This window comes from Aquila chrysaetos, chromosome 7 (assembly GCF_900496995.4).
Source record: "Aquila chrysaetos chrysaetos chromosome 7, bAquChr1.4, whole genome shotgun sequence".
Lineage (NCBI taxonomy): Eukaryota > Metazoa > Chordata > Aves > Accipitriformes > Accipitridae > Aquila > Aquila chrysaetos.
The window spans coordinates 79,573-97,516 of record NC_044010.1 but is presented as its reverse complement, the minus strand read 5'-3'; the positions used below and the strand labels follow the sequence as shown (position 1 = coordinate 97,516).

The following is a 17,944-nucleotide window of genomic DNA, read 5'->3' as shown; positions in this document are numbered from 1 at the left end:
TGAGAACAGCCGATCTGCGATATTCTTAACAAACACTTTTTCACAATAGCACCTTTTCTGGGTGATACTGCCATCCTTTTTGGTGGCTAAACCACACTGTAAAGGTCTAGCTTGACCATACATACCAGTTTCTACTTCTTCCATCTTCTATTGTTTGTGTGTGCAGCAAACATATGCAACATGGCCACAGAAATGAGAAATAAAAATAAACTGCACAACCTTAAATGTGTTCTAAAAATACTTTGCACTCCTCTGTAGGGACTTTAGGAGAACCTTCCACACAGGGGCTGCTGAGGGATAATTCATGGATAACAAGGGAAAGCGGGTTTCAGGGGGAGCAGACCTATAGAGGGAAGCATTCCTGAGCCAGAGGAAAAGCATGCATAAATCTCGTAACAGTGCAGCTATCCAGGGAAGGAGAGTTGACCACAAAGAAGCTCTATCTTAATGGAGGCACACAAAGTAAAGGGTGAGAAACTGTAGTGATCTCTTACATGATTCTCTGCATATGGCACATGCAGTATCAAAGGGGAGAAGGGGGAGACATCTGCACCTGGGCACAAAGAGGAATGTACACAGTGAATTTGTATACGCATAAACATGACAATTCTCAATGGACTGAAGGATCAGCTCTCATCAGACACATCTGCTGGCAGCCTATGGGAGCATGCTAGGGAATAAGCAGCTGTCTCCTTGGAGCCACCAGCTGCCTTTCCCCCCAAAAGCATTCACACTGTGTCATTGGTCAGCCTGCAAGTCAAATACAGAAGGTGAAGACAGTAGCAGCCTTGGGCAAAAGAAAAGAGAGGAGACATCCCTCCCCCAACCCCCTCCAAAACCAGTCTCTATAACCCAAGCTGTTCTCGCCACAGATAACAGCTTGGAAGAGCTGAGAACCTCAGAACAAAGCAAGAAAACATGCCTTTCTGCAGGGTTTTGGCATACAAGCTCCAGTGCCCCAAAGTAATGGTATTTCCAAGTATCAAAACACATGGCCATACAAGCAATTCCATGAGGCTCAGTGCAAGCGCAAGAAAGTCAAATAGAGAACCCAGAAGACAAGAAAAAAACATTTTAGTGGCTAAAGGGGCATGCATACATGTCAAGGAATTAAAAACTGCATGTGTAATTTGGCTAAGAGGACATACGTGCAAAAGGCAGTAAAGGAAAGGATGCAATTACATGAAGTTATCTGAGGCTTGCCAAAACACTAGCAAAATAAACTGAAGTGGTACAAGGTGTTGAATTTAGGGAATTAATTTCTAGAGAAAAACAGATTTTTTTTTTCAGCACAGAGATTGGGTAACATCAAAGAAAAAGGATTATTAGATTGTGGATTATCTCTTCCTTTCCTACTCCCAAAGGAACCTCAGCACTGGAATGATTTCAAACTGGGAATGAAGAAAGACCTAAAAATACTCACTAAATCTTGTATTAGTGGCTTGGGGCAGGTGGATCAGCTGTGACTAAACAAGAGGTGCAGCAACACCCAGTTTCCATGTTTCTGGTTAGAACCTACATAACAAGGAAGAAGGGAGCCTCCCTTGTTCATCCCAGCCGAGGCTGCAGACCTGTCTCTGTAACAGATGTGTCTGGTGGCAGCTACTCTTCCTACTGTCTTGACTTTGTTGTTTCCATTTGCCCTCTCACTCTCCTTCCTCATCACTCTCCTTCCTCATCAATCTGCATGACTTCACTGCTGATGAAGGATGGCCCTTGGGACATTTGCTTCCCCATCTTTACTGTCTTATTTCTAGAACTTGTGGGGGAGGCAGGTGATATTCACTCTTCTCCCCAGCTGAACGAGTGTGGTAATAGCAAGAGAAACTTCAGAGTAAGTGAAATCATCTCAGTGGATCCGTGAAAGGCAAATTTAAAATTACCCATCACAGCAGCCCCTCCCACATTCACTGATTTATTTAGCATGGATAGTAGTAACTTGCATCATCTCCTTGAAAAATAGGTTAACATGGCTTTTCTCTGCCACGAGCACTCATACAGCCATCTGTCCCCCACAAGAACATTAAACAACCCTACCCACAGAGAAGGCCACAAAGCCTTCCTTGTGTCGTTGCACGAGGATGGGGAACCTGCACCAGCACACATCTATCCCTGCCTTCCTGCTCCAGGGACTTCAAAGGCAGCATTTAACTATGGCTCTTCAAGGAGCTGGGGAGAGAGAGAGAGAAACAACACACATAGGAGCGGACCAAAGACACCATGCATATGTGGAAGACACCCGGGTTTGAGAGCAATTTCCTTGAGCAGAGAAACCGCGACCCGATTTCGCAGCTTCTCCCTCTGTGCCGGCACACGGCACCTGACAGGAGGGTGGTGCGCTCCGGGTCCCAGTAACACAGACAGGGGACACCAGGAGAGGAGAAAACACCCACAACCTTAGGAGTTTTAATCCCTTCCAGAAGTAGTACTCGCTTCTTTTGTGCCCCCCCGAGACCCCCCCCACCCGATGGCAGAGACCCGAGGATCTCCTCGGCCGCGGCTCTCCTCCTCAGACCTCCTCGGCCAGGCTCACAATGCCCTTCCCCGCCGGCCCGCTCGCCCGCCACAATACCTTTTGCAGGACTCCAGCAACACCCCCTTCACTTCCCAGCATTACTCAAGCAGTTTTCGCAGGAGCCCTTCCCGCTAGAGCCGTGCCGACCGGCCTCCCGCCATCAGAAAAGTTGGACAAAGGCCGTTTTCACCGCGTCGGCCACACCATCTCGACGGGCTAGCGCCAAGTCCCGCTCGCTCCGCACCCACTGCCGCTTTGTCCCCCGGCCCCGGGCACAGCCCCCGGCCCTCGATCGATGCCTTCAACAGGTCGGATGCTTGCGAGCGGTCCCGATCCTCGCGCTCCTCTCCAGGCCCTTCCCCGGGAACGGATTTCTGTCGTGTGTGTCCCCCCCCCCCCCGGCCCGGATCCCTGTCCTACAGCAGTCTCCCTTCCTCCCGCTTCCCGGGATCTGCCTCGTCCCTTTCTCCGGGCTCCTCTCTCTCGCTCTCCTGCTCTCCCCCCTCCCCTCCTCGCCGTGCCCCTCCTCCTCCCCCCGCCCCCGACCTGCTTTCCTTTGCAGAGGCCCAGCCTAGCGCAGCTGCACGCGACGGCAAATGGGGGTGGGGGCGCAGGCAGATCCCACAGTGGGAGGCGGCGGCGGCCCCTCCTGTCACATCCGCGGCGGTCCCTGTCCCCTGTCCCAGCGCCGGCGGCCCCCTCGTCCCCCGCCGCCGCGGGCTGCCCGCTGCCGGCCGCCGGGGCCAGCAGGGATGGATGGAGCGGGGCGCGGAGCCGCCCCTCCCTCTCTCTCTCTCTCTCCCTCATAGCCGCTCGGCTGGGCGGGCCACTGAGCCGCACCGGGGTCCGTCCTCGAGTCAAGGCTTGGCGGCTCAGGCTCCCTTCCCGCCTCGGCCACCCAGCGTCCGTCAGAGAGGGGCTCTCCGAGTGGGTCTTCCCTCGCCACAGCGCCGGAGCTGCGGGCCCGGCCCGCGCCTTGCCTACCCCGCTGCCTCGCTGCGGCCGGGCTTGCTGTGGGGATGCCCGAGCGTGATGGCCGGCGTGCCCCCCCCCGCCCCGCCAGGTTCCCGCCAGAAGGTACAGTGTGGGAGTACGGGAGTAACGGCCCGAACTACCGAGCCTTGGTCAGTCTCCCTCAGCATCGTTGAAATCCACGTTGCTCTGTGGCGTCCGCTGTTGTTCTGTGGCAACCTGGCTTAACGTTAGCGTGTATGTGCTTACTTGCACGCCGCTTCCAGATGCTCGAGATCATATGTCACCTCAAGGTGCCTCCTTGATTCCAGGTACTAACAAACCTCAACTCAACCAGCAATGGCACGGATGAATCAACTGGGGTTCCTCCATTCTCCCAAAGGAGAACCTCAGCTTCCAGTGTAGAGACAAAGGACTGGACGCATCTTTCTGGGGAACTCCTGTCTCCTGCTAGTGCAAGAACAAGAGTCTACCTGCTCAAATCTACAGATGCCACTGGGCTGATGACGGAGAAATGCTAGAGGATGAGGCATGCTGCATAAGCCGCTGATTGTACCTACCATTTGGTGAGTTACACGGACAAGTGGCTGAAAATGAGCGTGCTGTGAGCTACAGTGCAAGCAGAGTGTCCCCATTGGGACTGAACGGAAAATATATCAAAACTCAGTGGCTTACAATTCACAAATACTTCTGCGATAACACAGAGCAGAATTTTGGGCTTCTGCTGCCAAAGTGACTTCCTTTGGTTTCAAGTATGAGCTTCACATTACATACAATATAAAGTGACCATGATTCCCTTCCGTGTAAAACGCTGGTACACATACAAAAGCACTAATGCACATTGGACACCCCACTGCATGATAAAATGTATAAAATTCTGCTTAAAAGAAGTACTATCAGCAGATAGTGCCACATCTCAGAGTTCAAAAAGCCATGGCTAGTTTCCACACAGCACAGCCTTTTCTAGCAGTTCTGTATATATGCAGGATAACACAAATACCTACCTCTTCCCAGACTGCATAGTTTCTTAATCCTCTCTGTGAGGTTTTCCAGACACCAATTACAACAGACCTCTTTCCTTCCAACTCCCGCCCCGGCCTGATTCTAAAAGAAATTGACTTCAGGAGAAATTGCAGGTACTCGGCTCCTCTTGGAATCTGGTCCTTACTCAGTTCGGTAGCAAATTTTTGCACATATGTTTTCCTTTCTTCCTCGTTGTAGTATAGGAGGAGCGTCTGGCTCCTAGAAAGGAGCAGTGGGACTGTACCATTGCACCGGGGGCTTGAAAGATGTTAACTAGCTGCTTTGTTCAATAGCTGCAGAAACACTTCCACCCCTTTGTGGTAATGGAATATTCCCCCCCCCCGCCGCCTTGTGGAATGAAAGCCAAGAATGAGTGAGGTGCTACTCTGAACAGGGAAGTTTCGCAAAAGTTCTTGTGCTACAGGGACTCGCGCGTGCACGGGCAACATCCAAACCCTGTTTAAAATGCACTTGGTGGAGGGCAAGATGACAGACAGTCAATCCTTTACTAGGGATTAATTTTAAGGCAGAGTTTAAATGTTCTTTCTTCAGTGCTGCAGCATTTTGCAATGCATGCATTTGTATCTTCAGAATGTAAGCAATCACACCCAGACATGACAGCAACAGAGAAACAAAAGCTCTCCATCACAGACTACCACGGATGGATCGGATTCTCAGGTCAATCTTAAATGTGAGAAAACCAGCGTACCTTATGCAACAGTGTGGCTGCGTGATATAGATCAGTGGTCTCCAAAATGGGGTGCATGTACCCCAAGGGGTGTGCAAGATGACCCATTGGGGTGCAGGAATAAAACATTAGAGCTTCAGTAGTACATGTATATAATTTGTAAATAAGTAAATGTATGTATATTGGGGGTGTATGCTAAAGGTTTTAACCAATAGGGGGTACATGATCAAAAAAGTTTGGAGACCACTGATGTAGACAATCATGTGCTCCAGCTTACATAGACAGACATTGATTTTATAGACACAGAATTCCACACAATAGAGAGTTGCAAATATCCAGATGCACAAACAGATCTCATAATATTTAAAGCAAAAGAAGAAGGTGCAGTTATTAAAACAATGGTCACAATAGCAAAGCATAATTCATTTCATAAATAATCTCCTCACTGTGTGAAACATGTTAGGTCTTGAAAAGAGTTGGAATGTGCAGGGCAGACCACACAAACCAGAGAAGAAAACCACCCATGACAGAATAGCTGAGGAGGATAAAAGGGAGGGGTAAGGCTAAGACAAGGGGAATAGAGTTTCAAAGGAAAAAGAGAGAAAAAGGAGGGTAAGAGCGAGAGAGGTGGAAGACAGAGGTAGAGAAAGCAAGATACACACAGAGTAACTATGAAAGACAGACAAGGAAAGAAAGGCATGCAAAGAAGAAAGGGAGGAGCTGGGAATAGCAAATAGAAGAGCGGGCGGGGAAAGAGTAAGAAGGGTACTATTTATACATGAGAGGACATGTTTGACAAGCAGTTTTGAAGCAGAACTGTTGTTAGTGGATAAAATCTTCAAGATTTTTTCAAGGGCAGATTTATCACTTCAAAAGTCTAAAATAGCACATTTCCTTCCCAGATTTCTGAAAAATAATCATACAGATCTGTAGATTAAAGCCCTATAATACCCTTCTGGATACCATATATTATGGTCTTATCTTGTTTGTTGATGTGTTTGGTGAAGTACAAAGGTATTTTCTCCCTAAGAAAGCCCAGCATAGAAAAAGAAGAAGCTTACAGAAAATTAATAAGAGGTAAGTGAAGAGAATTTAGGGAAGCTCAGAACTGCAAGAGGACTGAGGGGCAGCCCAAGATGGAGTGTGAAAGACCAGACCCTGCAGTTTCACAGTCTCTACACTGGCTTTTGGTAGCCATTAGTATACAGTAATGCATTATTTTTTTTTTTAATCTTTGTCACAAATAAGGAGATTTTCTACAAGCAAGGAGGCTTCTTATGGGTTTCAGTTCTCCCTTGAAATAAGCTGCATGTTTCTGCTTACAGAGCAGACTTGTTCTCTGCTTTGTTCCTTCTCTGCCATCACTCACTTCTGCTTAGAGCATTGTTTCCTAAGCTTTGATGGAAATAAATCTAAACCAAAGAGGGGAAAAAAAACAATCTACATTAGCTGAATATGCACCCACCTGTATTTTTAATTACTATTGCTATTAAGCACGTGTATCAGTTGTTATGAAAATTCCCTTCCTTAACTATTATATCAACCAGTCCTTATAGTATGACAGTGTATTAGCTTTGTTAATATATATATTAGTTCACATTATACACTGTATTGTTATGAGGTAGTGAAATTTTACTGAAGACGTTTGTATTGTACCTCCAGGTTCCAAGTAAAAGAACCTAAAGGACAGCCCAGTCCTGGAAATAAGGACTTTGCTTCTTGGAAGCTTGCTTTGTCCATGAAGGATAAAGGATACCCCCTGGACAACCAAGATAATGCCAGCATCCTAGCCCATGAGTTTGAAACCCTCCCAGCATCATCTGGTATCATAGGTAAGCATAGCTATAGCAAGACTGACTCCAGGGACATCTGGATCAATAGAAAAGCAGCAAGAATGCTGCAAAAATATAGTTGCTTTGCAGAGTTTTACTATGATTAGTAATCAGTAGTGTGGGTATTAGTGATTAGTCAAATTGTGTAGTACCTGAACGTTTGAAGGGTATAAGAATCATGTGTAAAACCACATTCGGGTTGCCCCAGTTTGGCTGGGACACCTCATGCGCATGAATTAATATTTACCCTTGTAATTCTATACTTTGCATCCTAACCTCCCTCCTCAATTGGCACGGGCCAGTTGCAAATTTTCATGACAGTCTCGAAGGTGAAAGAACAGCTAGACTTGTGCCAGTTCACTGGAGCTACAATCTAAATGTCTGTTAATCTATCCATTTTCTAGCAGTCTGCCTATACAATTCAAGCGTTTTGACACACACATCACACAGATTAAGTGCTAGTGTTCATAATGCTAACACCCAGAAGGAAAACCAGTCATTTATGCTGTGGTCCAGGATTTGGGGAACATTTAAAAGGAGAAATAGCTGCCTGGAAATCCATGACTGGTTTTACAATAAGCCTAGTTCCATGCTGGGACTGGGCACTTTGGGTATATTCGGTCAATTCTGTGTAGACCTGCAATCCAGCTGGGTAAGTTCAATACTGGCTGCTAGCTTTTTACCTGAATGCCCAGACCTAGTAAATTAATTTGAAGCTTACTGGGACATGAGACACTACAGGGTTTCTGAAGCTGCCAAAGGGCGGGGGGGGGGGGAATTCATGACCCCTACAGCCATGACTCAGGAACAGAAACGTGCAGCCGTAAGTGAGAGAGATGTATATTTATCTTGTGCATGTTGTTACTAAAGTCCTACTAACTCCCTAGAAAGTATGAATGTATCAGTATATCTCTTATAAAGGTGTGTATATCTCTTATAAATGTGTATACACCTCTGGCAATCTTCTCTATATTCTATCAAGCACCTGAGACTAGCCTTTTCTCTCTGCTGATCCATGTCGATCCATGTTCCAAGCTTCACTCACTTCCTTTGGAGGTATGCTGTGACCCCAGTTCTTGACCAAGCATGAGATTTCTAATTTCTGCTGGATTTGAGAACAACAGGAACTGCAAAGTCTTGTTGGAATAGCATAGACAAAGCACCACTGTACTTTTTTCAGTATTGTCTGTTTGACTTGGAAGGAAGAGGGGCTCAAATAAACTGCAATTATCCCAGTGTTTTGTTGCTTCAATAAGAGTGTTTAGAAGTATTCCACACTTAGAGCAGTTCTGTGCTAGATTTAGGTGAATGTTGCTCATCTGAAGAATGAAAGATTTAAGCAAAATTGCCTTGCTAAAAAGATCCCATAACATACAACTTGTTCTTGGAAGCCCAGCAGAAAAATAAGGACAGTACGTTACTGAAGTTGAAAGGCAGAGCAGTGAAGGTTAAACACTATCAGTAAGCTGAAAGGGAATGGAGCTGAGGTTCTGTAAGAGAACATAAGGTGCCAACGGACTGGTTCTCTTTGGCTCCCAAACTGGGCAGCTTGCACCACCCTGTGTCAAAGTACAGCGTCTCTGAGCCTGCTCCAGGTTACAGTAAGGGTTACAGTTATCTAAATAACTGCAGTTTCAGTTTAGCTCTTGGCTGAAAAATGAGTAGGAAGGAGAACTACAAGTTTAGTTTGGATTGGAGTAAAATAATTTCTTTCTGAGAGAAAAAGAATGTGGGAAGTGTTAAAACAATTAATTTTGTTTAGCATTAAATACTCCATTTAACTTACTTATTTCAGGAGCTCTTCAAAGAGGGAAATGAACGGCTAGATACATAAATCTGCTGTCAGAGGAGGTGTTTCATGAACAGAACAAGTCTGTAGCCTGGCAGTTCCTGGGTCCCAGTCTGTAGCCGGGGTGCCAGTTTCTTCCCCAGGGAATGCTTAATTATTTGTAAGGCATCGAAACATCTCAACAGGAAACATGATTTTCTCCCTTCACTCATTCCATCTCCCATGCACAGACTGGCATGCTCAGGAACCTGGTGGTGACAACATATTTGTAGAAAACAGTTTAAAATCACTGTAGTGCAAAATGGGAACTGCTTCTAAGGCTGTGGTCCCACAGACATTTCAACCCCACAAGAATGCAAGTCTCTACTGAGATAGACAACCTTACTCTCTCTTTTCTCTGCCCTGAGATGTATGTCCTCATCACCTTCCCTGTGCTGGCAGCAAAGATTTGTGCAGTGACCTGGATCAAGGAACTGATCCAGCTGAAAACTAATTCAGCAAAAATTGTATGTAAAATTTTAGAGTATGTGCAGGAGACTTTACAGAGCTGTACAAATGCTACAGCTGGAAGATGGATGGGAAGGCAGAGAATGTGCAGGTTGGGGAGGGAGAGGCAAGACTGCCCCTTTTAGCAGCAATCCAGTTGATGTATGTTTAAAGTGGACATAAGCCACTCCCTAGAGTATAAGGCCTTTAATATGGAGTATCCCATAATAGGGATGGGTTTTCACTACCCATTGCTCTTGCAGTCAGTGACTGAAACTGTTCTCTACCCACCAAAAATAAAGCTGGAAAAGAAAGAAAATCCTTCATAAACTATGCAGGAAACTAAAGCTAAACTTGGAAATGCCTCTAGAAATTGTTGAAATGCCATTGTTCAGTAAATCTGCTACACTGGGGGGTATGGGGGTGGGAAATCACCCAGGTTTAACCACAGCATAACATGAAAAGAATAAAACTCCTATGTATTAGGCAGCACTCCTGGAAAAGGTGAGCAAGCACCTCAAAGGTAACAGTAGCAATGAATGACTGCTTCTGTTTGTCATGGTGGAGAATGATCTATTATAATCATCTCATCTCTCTTGCCTATCTTCCTGAATCACAGAATTATAGAATCATAGAATATCTCGAGTTGGAAGGGACCCATAAGGATCATCAAGCCCAACTCCCTTGCTCCTCACAGGACTACCTAAAACTAAACCGTATGACTAAGAGTGCTGCCCAGATACTCCTTGAACTCTGACAGGCTTGGTGCCATGACCACTTCCCTGGGGAGCCTGTTCCAGTGACTGACCACCCTCTCAGTGAAGAACCTTTTCCTGATGTCCAGTCTGAACTTCCCCTGAGGCAGCTTCATTCCATTTCAATCGAATGAAAAGACAATAAAAAATGTTTTTATAAATACATTAGCAACAAAAGGAGGGCTAAGGAAAACCTCCATCCTTTATTGGATGTTGGGGGAAACATAGTGACAAAGGATGAGGAAAAGGCTGAGGTACTTAATACCTTCTTTGCTTCAGTCTTTTAATAGTAAGACCAGTTGTGCTCCGGGTACCCAGCCCCCTGAGCTGGAAGACAGGGATGGGGAGCAGAATAAAGTTCCTATAATCCAAGGGGAAATGGTTAGCGACCTGCTACACCACTGGGACACACACAAGTCCATGGGCCGGATGGGATCCACCCAAGAGTACTGAGGGAGCTGGCAGAAGTGCTCACCAAGCCACTTTCCATCATTTATCAGCAGTCCTGGCCAGCTGGGGAGGTCCCAGTTAACTGGAGGTTAGCAAATGTGACACTCATCTACAAGATGGGCTGGAAGGAGGATCCAGGGAACTACAGGCCTGTCAGCCTGATCTTGGTGCCGGGGAAGGTTATGGAGCAGATCATCTTGAGTGCCATCACACAGCACGTACAGGACAACCAGGTGATCAGGCCCAGTCAGCATGGGTTTGTGAAAGGCAGGTCCTGCTTGACTCACCTGATCTTCTTCTGTGACAAGATGACCCACTTAATGGTTGAGGGAAAGGCTGTTGTTTACCCGGACTTTAGTAAAGCCTTTGACACCACTTCCCACAGCATTCTCCTGGAGAAACTGGCTGCTCATGGCTTGGACTGGTGTACTCTTCACTGGGTAAAAAGCTGGCCAGATGGCCAGTCCCAAAGAGTGGTGGAGAATGGACTTAAATGCAGTGGGTGGCCAGTCACAAGTGGTGTTCCCCAGGGCTCAGTATTGGGGCCAGTTCTGTTTAATATCTTTATCAATGATCTGGACGAGGGGATCGAGTGCACCCTCAGTAAGTTTTCAGACAACACCAAGTTGGGCGGGAGCGTTGATCTGCTTGAGGGTAGGAAGGCTCTACAGAGGGATTTGGACAAGCTGGATCGATGGACCAGGGCCAATTGTATGAGGTTCAACAAGGCCAAGTCCCGAGTCCTGCACTTGCATCACAACAACCCTATGCAGCGCCACAGGCTTGGGGAAGAGTGGCTGGAAAGCTGCCTGGTGGAAAAGGACCTGGGGGTGCTGGTCAACAGCTGGCTGAATATGAGCAAGCAGCGTGCCCAGGTGGCCAAGAAGGCCAACGGCATCCTGGCTTGTATCAGAAACAATGTGGGCAGAAGGACTAGGGCAGTGATCATCCCCCCGTACTCGGCACTGGTGAGGCCGCACCTCGAATACTGTGTTCCTTTTCAGGCCCTTCACTACAAGAAAGACATTGAGGTGCTGGAGCACATCCAAAGAAAAGCAACGAGGCTAGTGAAGGGTCTAGAGAACAAGTCTTATGAGGAGTGGCTGAGGGAACTGGGGTTGTTTAGCCTGGAGAAAAGGAGGCTCAGGGGAGACCTTATTGCTCTGTACAACTACCTGGAAGGAGGTTGTAGAGAGGTGGGTGTCCATCTCTTCTCCCAAGTAACAAGTGATAGGACAAGAGGAAATGGCCTCAAGTTGCACCAGGGGAGGTTTAGATTGGATATTAGGAAAGATTTCTTCACCAAAAGGGTTGTCAGGCATTGGAACAGGCAGCCCAGGGAAGTGGTTGAGTCACCATCCCTGGAGTTATTTAAAAGATGTGTACATGTGGCACTTAGGGATATGGCTTAGCAGTGGACTTGGCAGTGTTAAGTTTACAGTTGGACTCGATGATCTTAAAGGTCTTTTCCAACCTAAGTGATTCTATGATTTCCTTGTGTCCTATTGCTGGTCACCAGATCAGCACCTCCCCCTCCACTGCACCCCTTGAGGAAGTTGTAGACTGCGATGAGGTTACCTCTCATCCTTCTTTTCTCTAAGCTGAACAAACCAAGTAACCTCTTGCTCTCAAGACCTTTCACCATCTTGGTTGTCCTCCTCTGGACACACTCTAATAGTTTGATGTCCTTCTTATATTGATGAGCCCACAACTGCACACAATACTCAAAGTGGGACTGCACCAGTGCAGTGTAGAGTGGGACAATCACCTCCCTCAGCTGGCTAGCTACACTGTGCTTGATGCACCCCAGGACACGGCTGGCCCTTTTGCCTGCCAGGGCACACTGTTGACTCATATTCAACTTGCCATCAACTCAAACCCCCAGATCTCTTTCCACAGATCTGCTGTCCAGCCTCTTATTCCCCAGTTTGTATGTATTCGAGTCCAGGATGTGAACAGAGAGGACTAAGATATGTGAGAATAATAGACAAAAGAATTGAAGAAGAACTTGGAGAAGGGAGTGTACTTTTGAACTGGATCTCGAGAGAATAGAGAGCCAGGGGAGGTGTTTGAGAAGGAGTAATAAAATTTTCGTTGCGCTGAAGTCTGTATACAGGGGTTCAGACGCTAAGGTAATATGTGGAGAGTCTAGCATTTCCCTAGTTCTTTCGAGAAAGCATGGAATTCTAGTTCATTGTGGGTGTAAAATCACATAAAGCATGCAATTTAGGAGTGCCTCTTTCAAAACCCACGTGTTGGGGACCAGAGGACTCCACTTTGTATTTCTGTAATTGAACAGTGCTACTCCGTGGACAGAAGTGGTATTGTTAGCTAACAGAACAGCATGCTGCTTAACATCCAAGCATCGCAAAGCACAACAAAACCTGCGAGTAGGGATATCAGTCTCCACTGATCTCCAGCTGATGCTTCACATGAGTACCATTTACTAGAAGGAGAGGTATAAAAGCATTGTGTACAAAAATTTTAGAAATTCCATGGAAAAAACAAAGCTTGGAAAAGTACTAACCCTCTCTGTTTCAGGGTACTTATTAGCACTGCATAGTTCAGGGTAGGTTTATTTCCTTCAACCAACTGAACTCATTACTGAGAAATTATTTTGAAACTACCTACCATGTCTACCTGGCATTGCAGGGATACTCATGATTTCTAAGTGACTGTGATTAATCACTAACTACTACACTGCTGGGCTTCTCTGTGCTGCAGCAAATGTCTTGAAACAATGGGTGCTCTCTGTTTAAATTCAGCATTATCCTTGTGACACAATGTGGTGTTACACTGTGGAAAATTAAGTTAGTTTTTAAAGAAGTCTTTTTTTCTATAAGTCTATGATTTCCTCTATGATGCTTGCTGAAGCTGTACTCTTTCAACCAAGACAATCAGAGTCTTGAGTGCACCAATAAGCCTTAATTGCCCTGAACAACCTCACCTGCACCCTCCAACAATTCAGTCTCTGTCCATTGCCCCAGGAGCTGTATTTGAGCTCAAACCTAGGCACACATTCCCTGTCTAAGCTATGTTGTAGGTAGTACCTAGCCTTTGCCTTTGTTGTTTCTGGCATGTTGATTTGGTTCATGGATGGAATGCGGACTTGGCTTGTCACTTTGTATTTATTTGATGATCAGTTGATGGAACCTCTCATTGTTACCAGCCCTGCTTGGGTACTGTGGGACTGTGGCCTTATCAGTGAGGATGCTGCTTCTGCCTGTCTTGTGGTCTTACATTTCTTCTGTTGTGGGAAGAAACAGCCTTCTTCCCTTGCTCTTATTGCTCCCAGAAAAGCTCAATATTAATGTCATTATCACTAGGTTTTTAAAGTTATTGTTCTATTTTTCTTAAAGCTCGCATTGGTGGTAAATTCTGGTAGAATAATTACATTTTTGTCTGTAAGTGTGATTCCTTTCCTAGGACATCTCTGTGGGTTTTACACACTGGAAAATTGAGGTTGCAACTGCTGAAACAGAAGTAACCTTAGAACATTCAAACACAACAGCCAGTTTTTCTTCACTGAATGAAGTTGCTATAGAGAAATGTCATCCTGATTAATTTCATTTGGACTACCTAAGGTGACTTGAGACTAAGTCAGGGTGGTCTTGCATAGTGCCACCACAGCAACAAAACCTCCAACCTTTTAGCAGCTTTTTCTTGATTAATACGTGGTTTCTGCCACATGATCTAAAGCTCCTTCAGCTAGTGTCAAGAACATTGTCTTTTTTGCAGACAGCAGAAAATGAGCAGCAGAGGGCAGCAGGATTCCACACCCAGAGCCAGTTAAGTTAGGAGAGACACCTCCTTTTGGAAAAAAAAAAATCATGAGGTGTGCAAAAGGAAAGCGATGCTGAGTTCTAAAGCAAAAACAGGGTGAAATGCAGCTCAGTCTGAGCATTAGTGAGCGAAGCATTTTTATTCAAGTGAGCTGTAGTGCACAGCTCTGTATCAGGAACATTGGAGTTTCCTTGCAGTGACAGAGCGCATTCAGTTACCAGGAGGAGCTGCGAGCTGCTTGCCTGGGAGGTACTTTTTGTTGCGTTGCTGGGTGAGATGCACCATTGTCCTGCTTTGCATTTGTTGTTAGAAAAAGCGCTAGTGGTCTCTCATGGAACATATTTACAAATTGCCTGTTCTCATGTTGACAGTCTCTTGATGGCTCATCTAAAGGCTTTCTCTCCTGCTTAGTGACCACTGGATTGGTGCAAAAAGGTTCTTGGGAGCATTTTAAAGGCAGAGTGTCATTCAGGAAAGGCCAGCTCAAGGTCTTGCCAATGACGCAAGGCTATATTACTTTGCCAAAATACAGACATTGATTGGAAACCTTCTCAGATCCCATTAGCATTACTGAGAGAGTAACTCAGGCCTTGTACAAACAAGCTCAGGGAGATGTCATCCTAGAAATACAGTAGGTTTTATGGGAAACGTCATGGAGCTACTTCTGCAAGGTCTATCAGTGAGAGTCACCCTTCTGAGAACTGTATGTAGTTAGATCTTACCTGCTTCTGTTCATTAGGTTCCAAAGTGCCCAGTTTATACTTGTGCCTGGTGTTACTCCGTCCCAGGTGCAGAATCCAGCATTTGTTCTTGTTAAATTTCACGCCACTGATGATTGCCCAGTGCTCCAATCTAGCTAATCTATCTGTGTGGGTTGCAGTGTGCATGTGGTTGTGTGAGCTAACCGGAGAACCAGGGAGTTCAGGGTAGACTGAGTGTCTAAGGCCAGTTACCGGGGTCCAGCATGTGTGTGTGTGTGCGCGTGCAGGCGCACACGTGTGCAAAGGAATGCATCAGGGTTTGTACCTGTGAGTGAGGGGCTCTGTACCAGGACGTGGCGTGGGGCTGCAGGCCCCAGGGGCTCATATGTCCGGGTGCCAGTGCGTGAGGATACCAAGGATCCAGGGCCAGCTGCTGGATAGGCTGAGTGTCTAAGGCCAGTTAGACCTGGGGCTGTCCGCACTGTGGTTATATACATGTTACCTGCTAACAGACCTTCATCCTGATCAGCCAGAGAGGGACACAGGATGAAGGTCTGTTAGTGCCATCTGTGTTTGCATGAGCGTTTCTGTCTGTATTGATTTGTGTGGCTGGCTGCGTGTATACGTATATTTGTATTGTGTATGTGTTTGCATGCTATTGGGAATACACGCTCAGCCTTGCTAGTGGATGAACCTAGAGACAGGGAGCTGCAGCAGCCTCACCGCTGCTGGGCTATCTGATATCTCAAGTCTTAATAGGTACCTATATAGGCCTCTCTATTTAAATTTGCACTGTGATTCAAGCTACATTAATATATTTTCATGTCGTCACAAGTGCAGAAGATGGTTTGAGATGATGTTTCTTTTATGGTTGAAGTAATGGAAATTCTTCAATCTCAGGAGATGGTTAGATCAGAGGATGGAATTAATCAGGTGGAGAATGCGGAAGAGAACTCAATTGAAATAAGATGCTCAGAAGAGAACAAAACAGTGATATATCTGTTTTCACTTATGTTAAAGTCTAATAAATAAGAGGGGGAACTGGTATGTGCAGCCCTAACTGAACATGGCATGTCAGACCAGAAATTTGAAGGAAAGACTAGAGTGAGCAGAATAATATAATTGAGAATACAAAATACACAGCCCAGATAAACTGTGCTGATGGCAAAACAATAGTATCTGCAATAAGAATTTAGAACTGGTTCAAATGAAAAAAAAGCAGCCATCTCAATGAATCTGGATTGAAATTCTAGAACTGAGCAGGAAGGTGATAGTACCAGATCTACACTGCCAGTGGCCTAACAGTAAGAGCAACAGTCTTGTGCTGTGCTGAAATTTCCATGACCCTCAGGTATATTGAGCAAGTAACACACAGGGATCTGAAGCAGAGGCACTATCAATGAGTTAGAGATCTCCTGAAAGGAAATCTATTACTCAGCCCTGAATAATAGTAGCATTCAGAATTCTATCAATAAAGAGTGCTAAGAGACACCTGCAAATGAACTAAATTATTTCTTAACATCTGTTGATGCTATGAAACAGACGAAATCCATGCTGAAACCCATACTGAAATCCTTTGTGTAACCGGTCCTCACCAGAAGTGTTGTCTGAAATTGAATTGACCAGAGAATAGGTTATGGAACAAGCAAATGATACTAAATTGCCATCATCAGATCTTTTTCCAATACGAATCCTATGACAACACAAGTCTGAAACTGCTGCCTTACAGACAGGAGTGCGTAATCTCTCATGTAAAATGTTCTTGATACATATGACTGGAAGGTGGCAAATCTGACATTAATTTTTAAATAAATTGGAGGAATCCAGGAAAAAAAGGGCATGTTTTGTACATTTCATCTTGGCTTTTTTCCCCAACAGGATGATGGTTAGGAGATTCAAACAAATAAACTTTTTTCACAAAAAAGCAGTATTTTTGCTAAACTTTTTTTAAATTGTAGGTGTAATATTTTTTTTTTCTTAGAAGACATATTTGTATTTACTGAAGCAGTTCTCAGCATGTTTTGTTCTTGTAAATGTTAACCTTGCTAATAACAATTTTTTTCCACATTCTGCAATTTCAGAGTCACACAAAAACCCCCAAATAACTGGCTAAAAGGATAATCATGGCATATTTGGGGAATGGTGCAGTCATGGGATGTGGCTATAAATGTGTTTATATGTATCCTAGGTACATAGAGCATACAGTATCTGAATATGCTGGTCCAGCTTTGTATAATACCCTGTCAGGATGTAGCGGTGTTCAGTGGTCTGGTCCCACAGATAGTAGTGCTGCAATTTTTCAAAACAATTGCTTTATATGCCCTCAGATGTAGCTTTCCTATGTTCCTGGATACCAACTTCATGAAGCCCATGTCGCAGACATTCGTTCCCACTGAGAAGAAAGTAAGCCAACCTCAGCATTGAGCTGATGATTACCCAGGTCACGTTATGCTCAGAGACATAGCAAGATGTTTTGATACCTTTATTTTTACAACTCCATCAAGAAGTCCAGTCTCCCAACAAACTCACTGCCAGGATTAGGTGATGAGGTCTCTCCCTCCAACTGCCCACACTTAGTAGTTCTAGAAGTAAAATACTCAGCTGCAAATTAGCAGACTAGGTTTTATTCTTCCCCGTGCTTGCTTTGGCCTTGACTTAAGCACTGGTGTGTAACAGGATGTTGTGGGTCAGATTTTCCTCTTGCAATTCTTTCACTTAAATATTTATTAATCAGACATAGAATCTGTCTCATGTGAAAAGTCTAGGCTATAAATGTGTATTTTTTATACAGTAGAAAAACATTTGTCATTAATCACTTCACGATACCCTACAACATAGTACACTAGAGGGTTGGTTTGTCTGGCTTGAAACAACAACAACATGGTCTTTGAATCTAGATATTCTCCTCGAATGTTTTACCTATTATATTGCTGTAGGCCACTCCTCTGCC

General features: G+C 45.3%; 2 protein-coding genes across 10 annotated transcripts in view; one reads left to right on the top strand and one right to left on the bottom strand.

Moving 5' to 3' along the window:
* Positions 1–4,717, bottom strand: part of LOC115344012 (ephrin type-B receptor 5) — a 79,494-nt gene extending 74,777 nt beyond the window's left edge. For 2 of the 9 annotated variants that reach the window (XM_030020730.2, XM_030020732.2), the window contains exon 1: positions 2,573–2,929. Coding sequence is in view for 3 of the 9 variants with exons in the window: in XM_030020728.2 (XP_029876588.1) it covers positions 495–553; positions 2,038–2,147 (169 nt within the window). In the remaining 6 variants the exon portion in view is untranslated. The other 7 variants (XM_030020728.2, XM_030020727.2, XM_030020734.2 and 4 more) reach the window with 7 other exon arrangements.
* Positions 3,701–17,944, top strand: part of LOC115344013 (trypsin I-P1-like) — a 56,406-nt gene continuing 42,162 nt past the window's right edge. The window contains exons 1-2 of the mRNA XM_041125009.1: positions 3,701–4,053; positions 6,861–7,030. The gene's annotated coding sequence lies outside the window, so the exon portion shown is untranslated. The remainder of the gene's footprint in view (positions 4,054–6,860; positions 7,031–17,944) is intronic.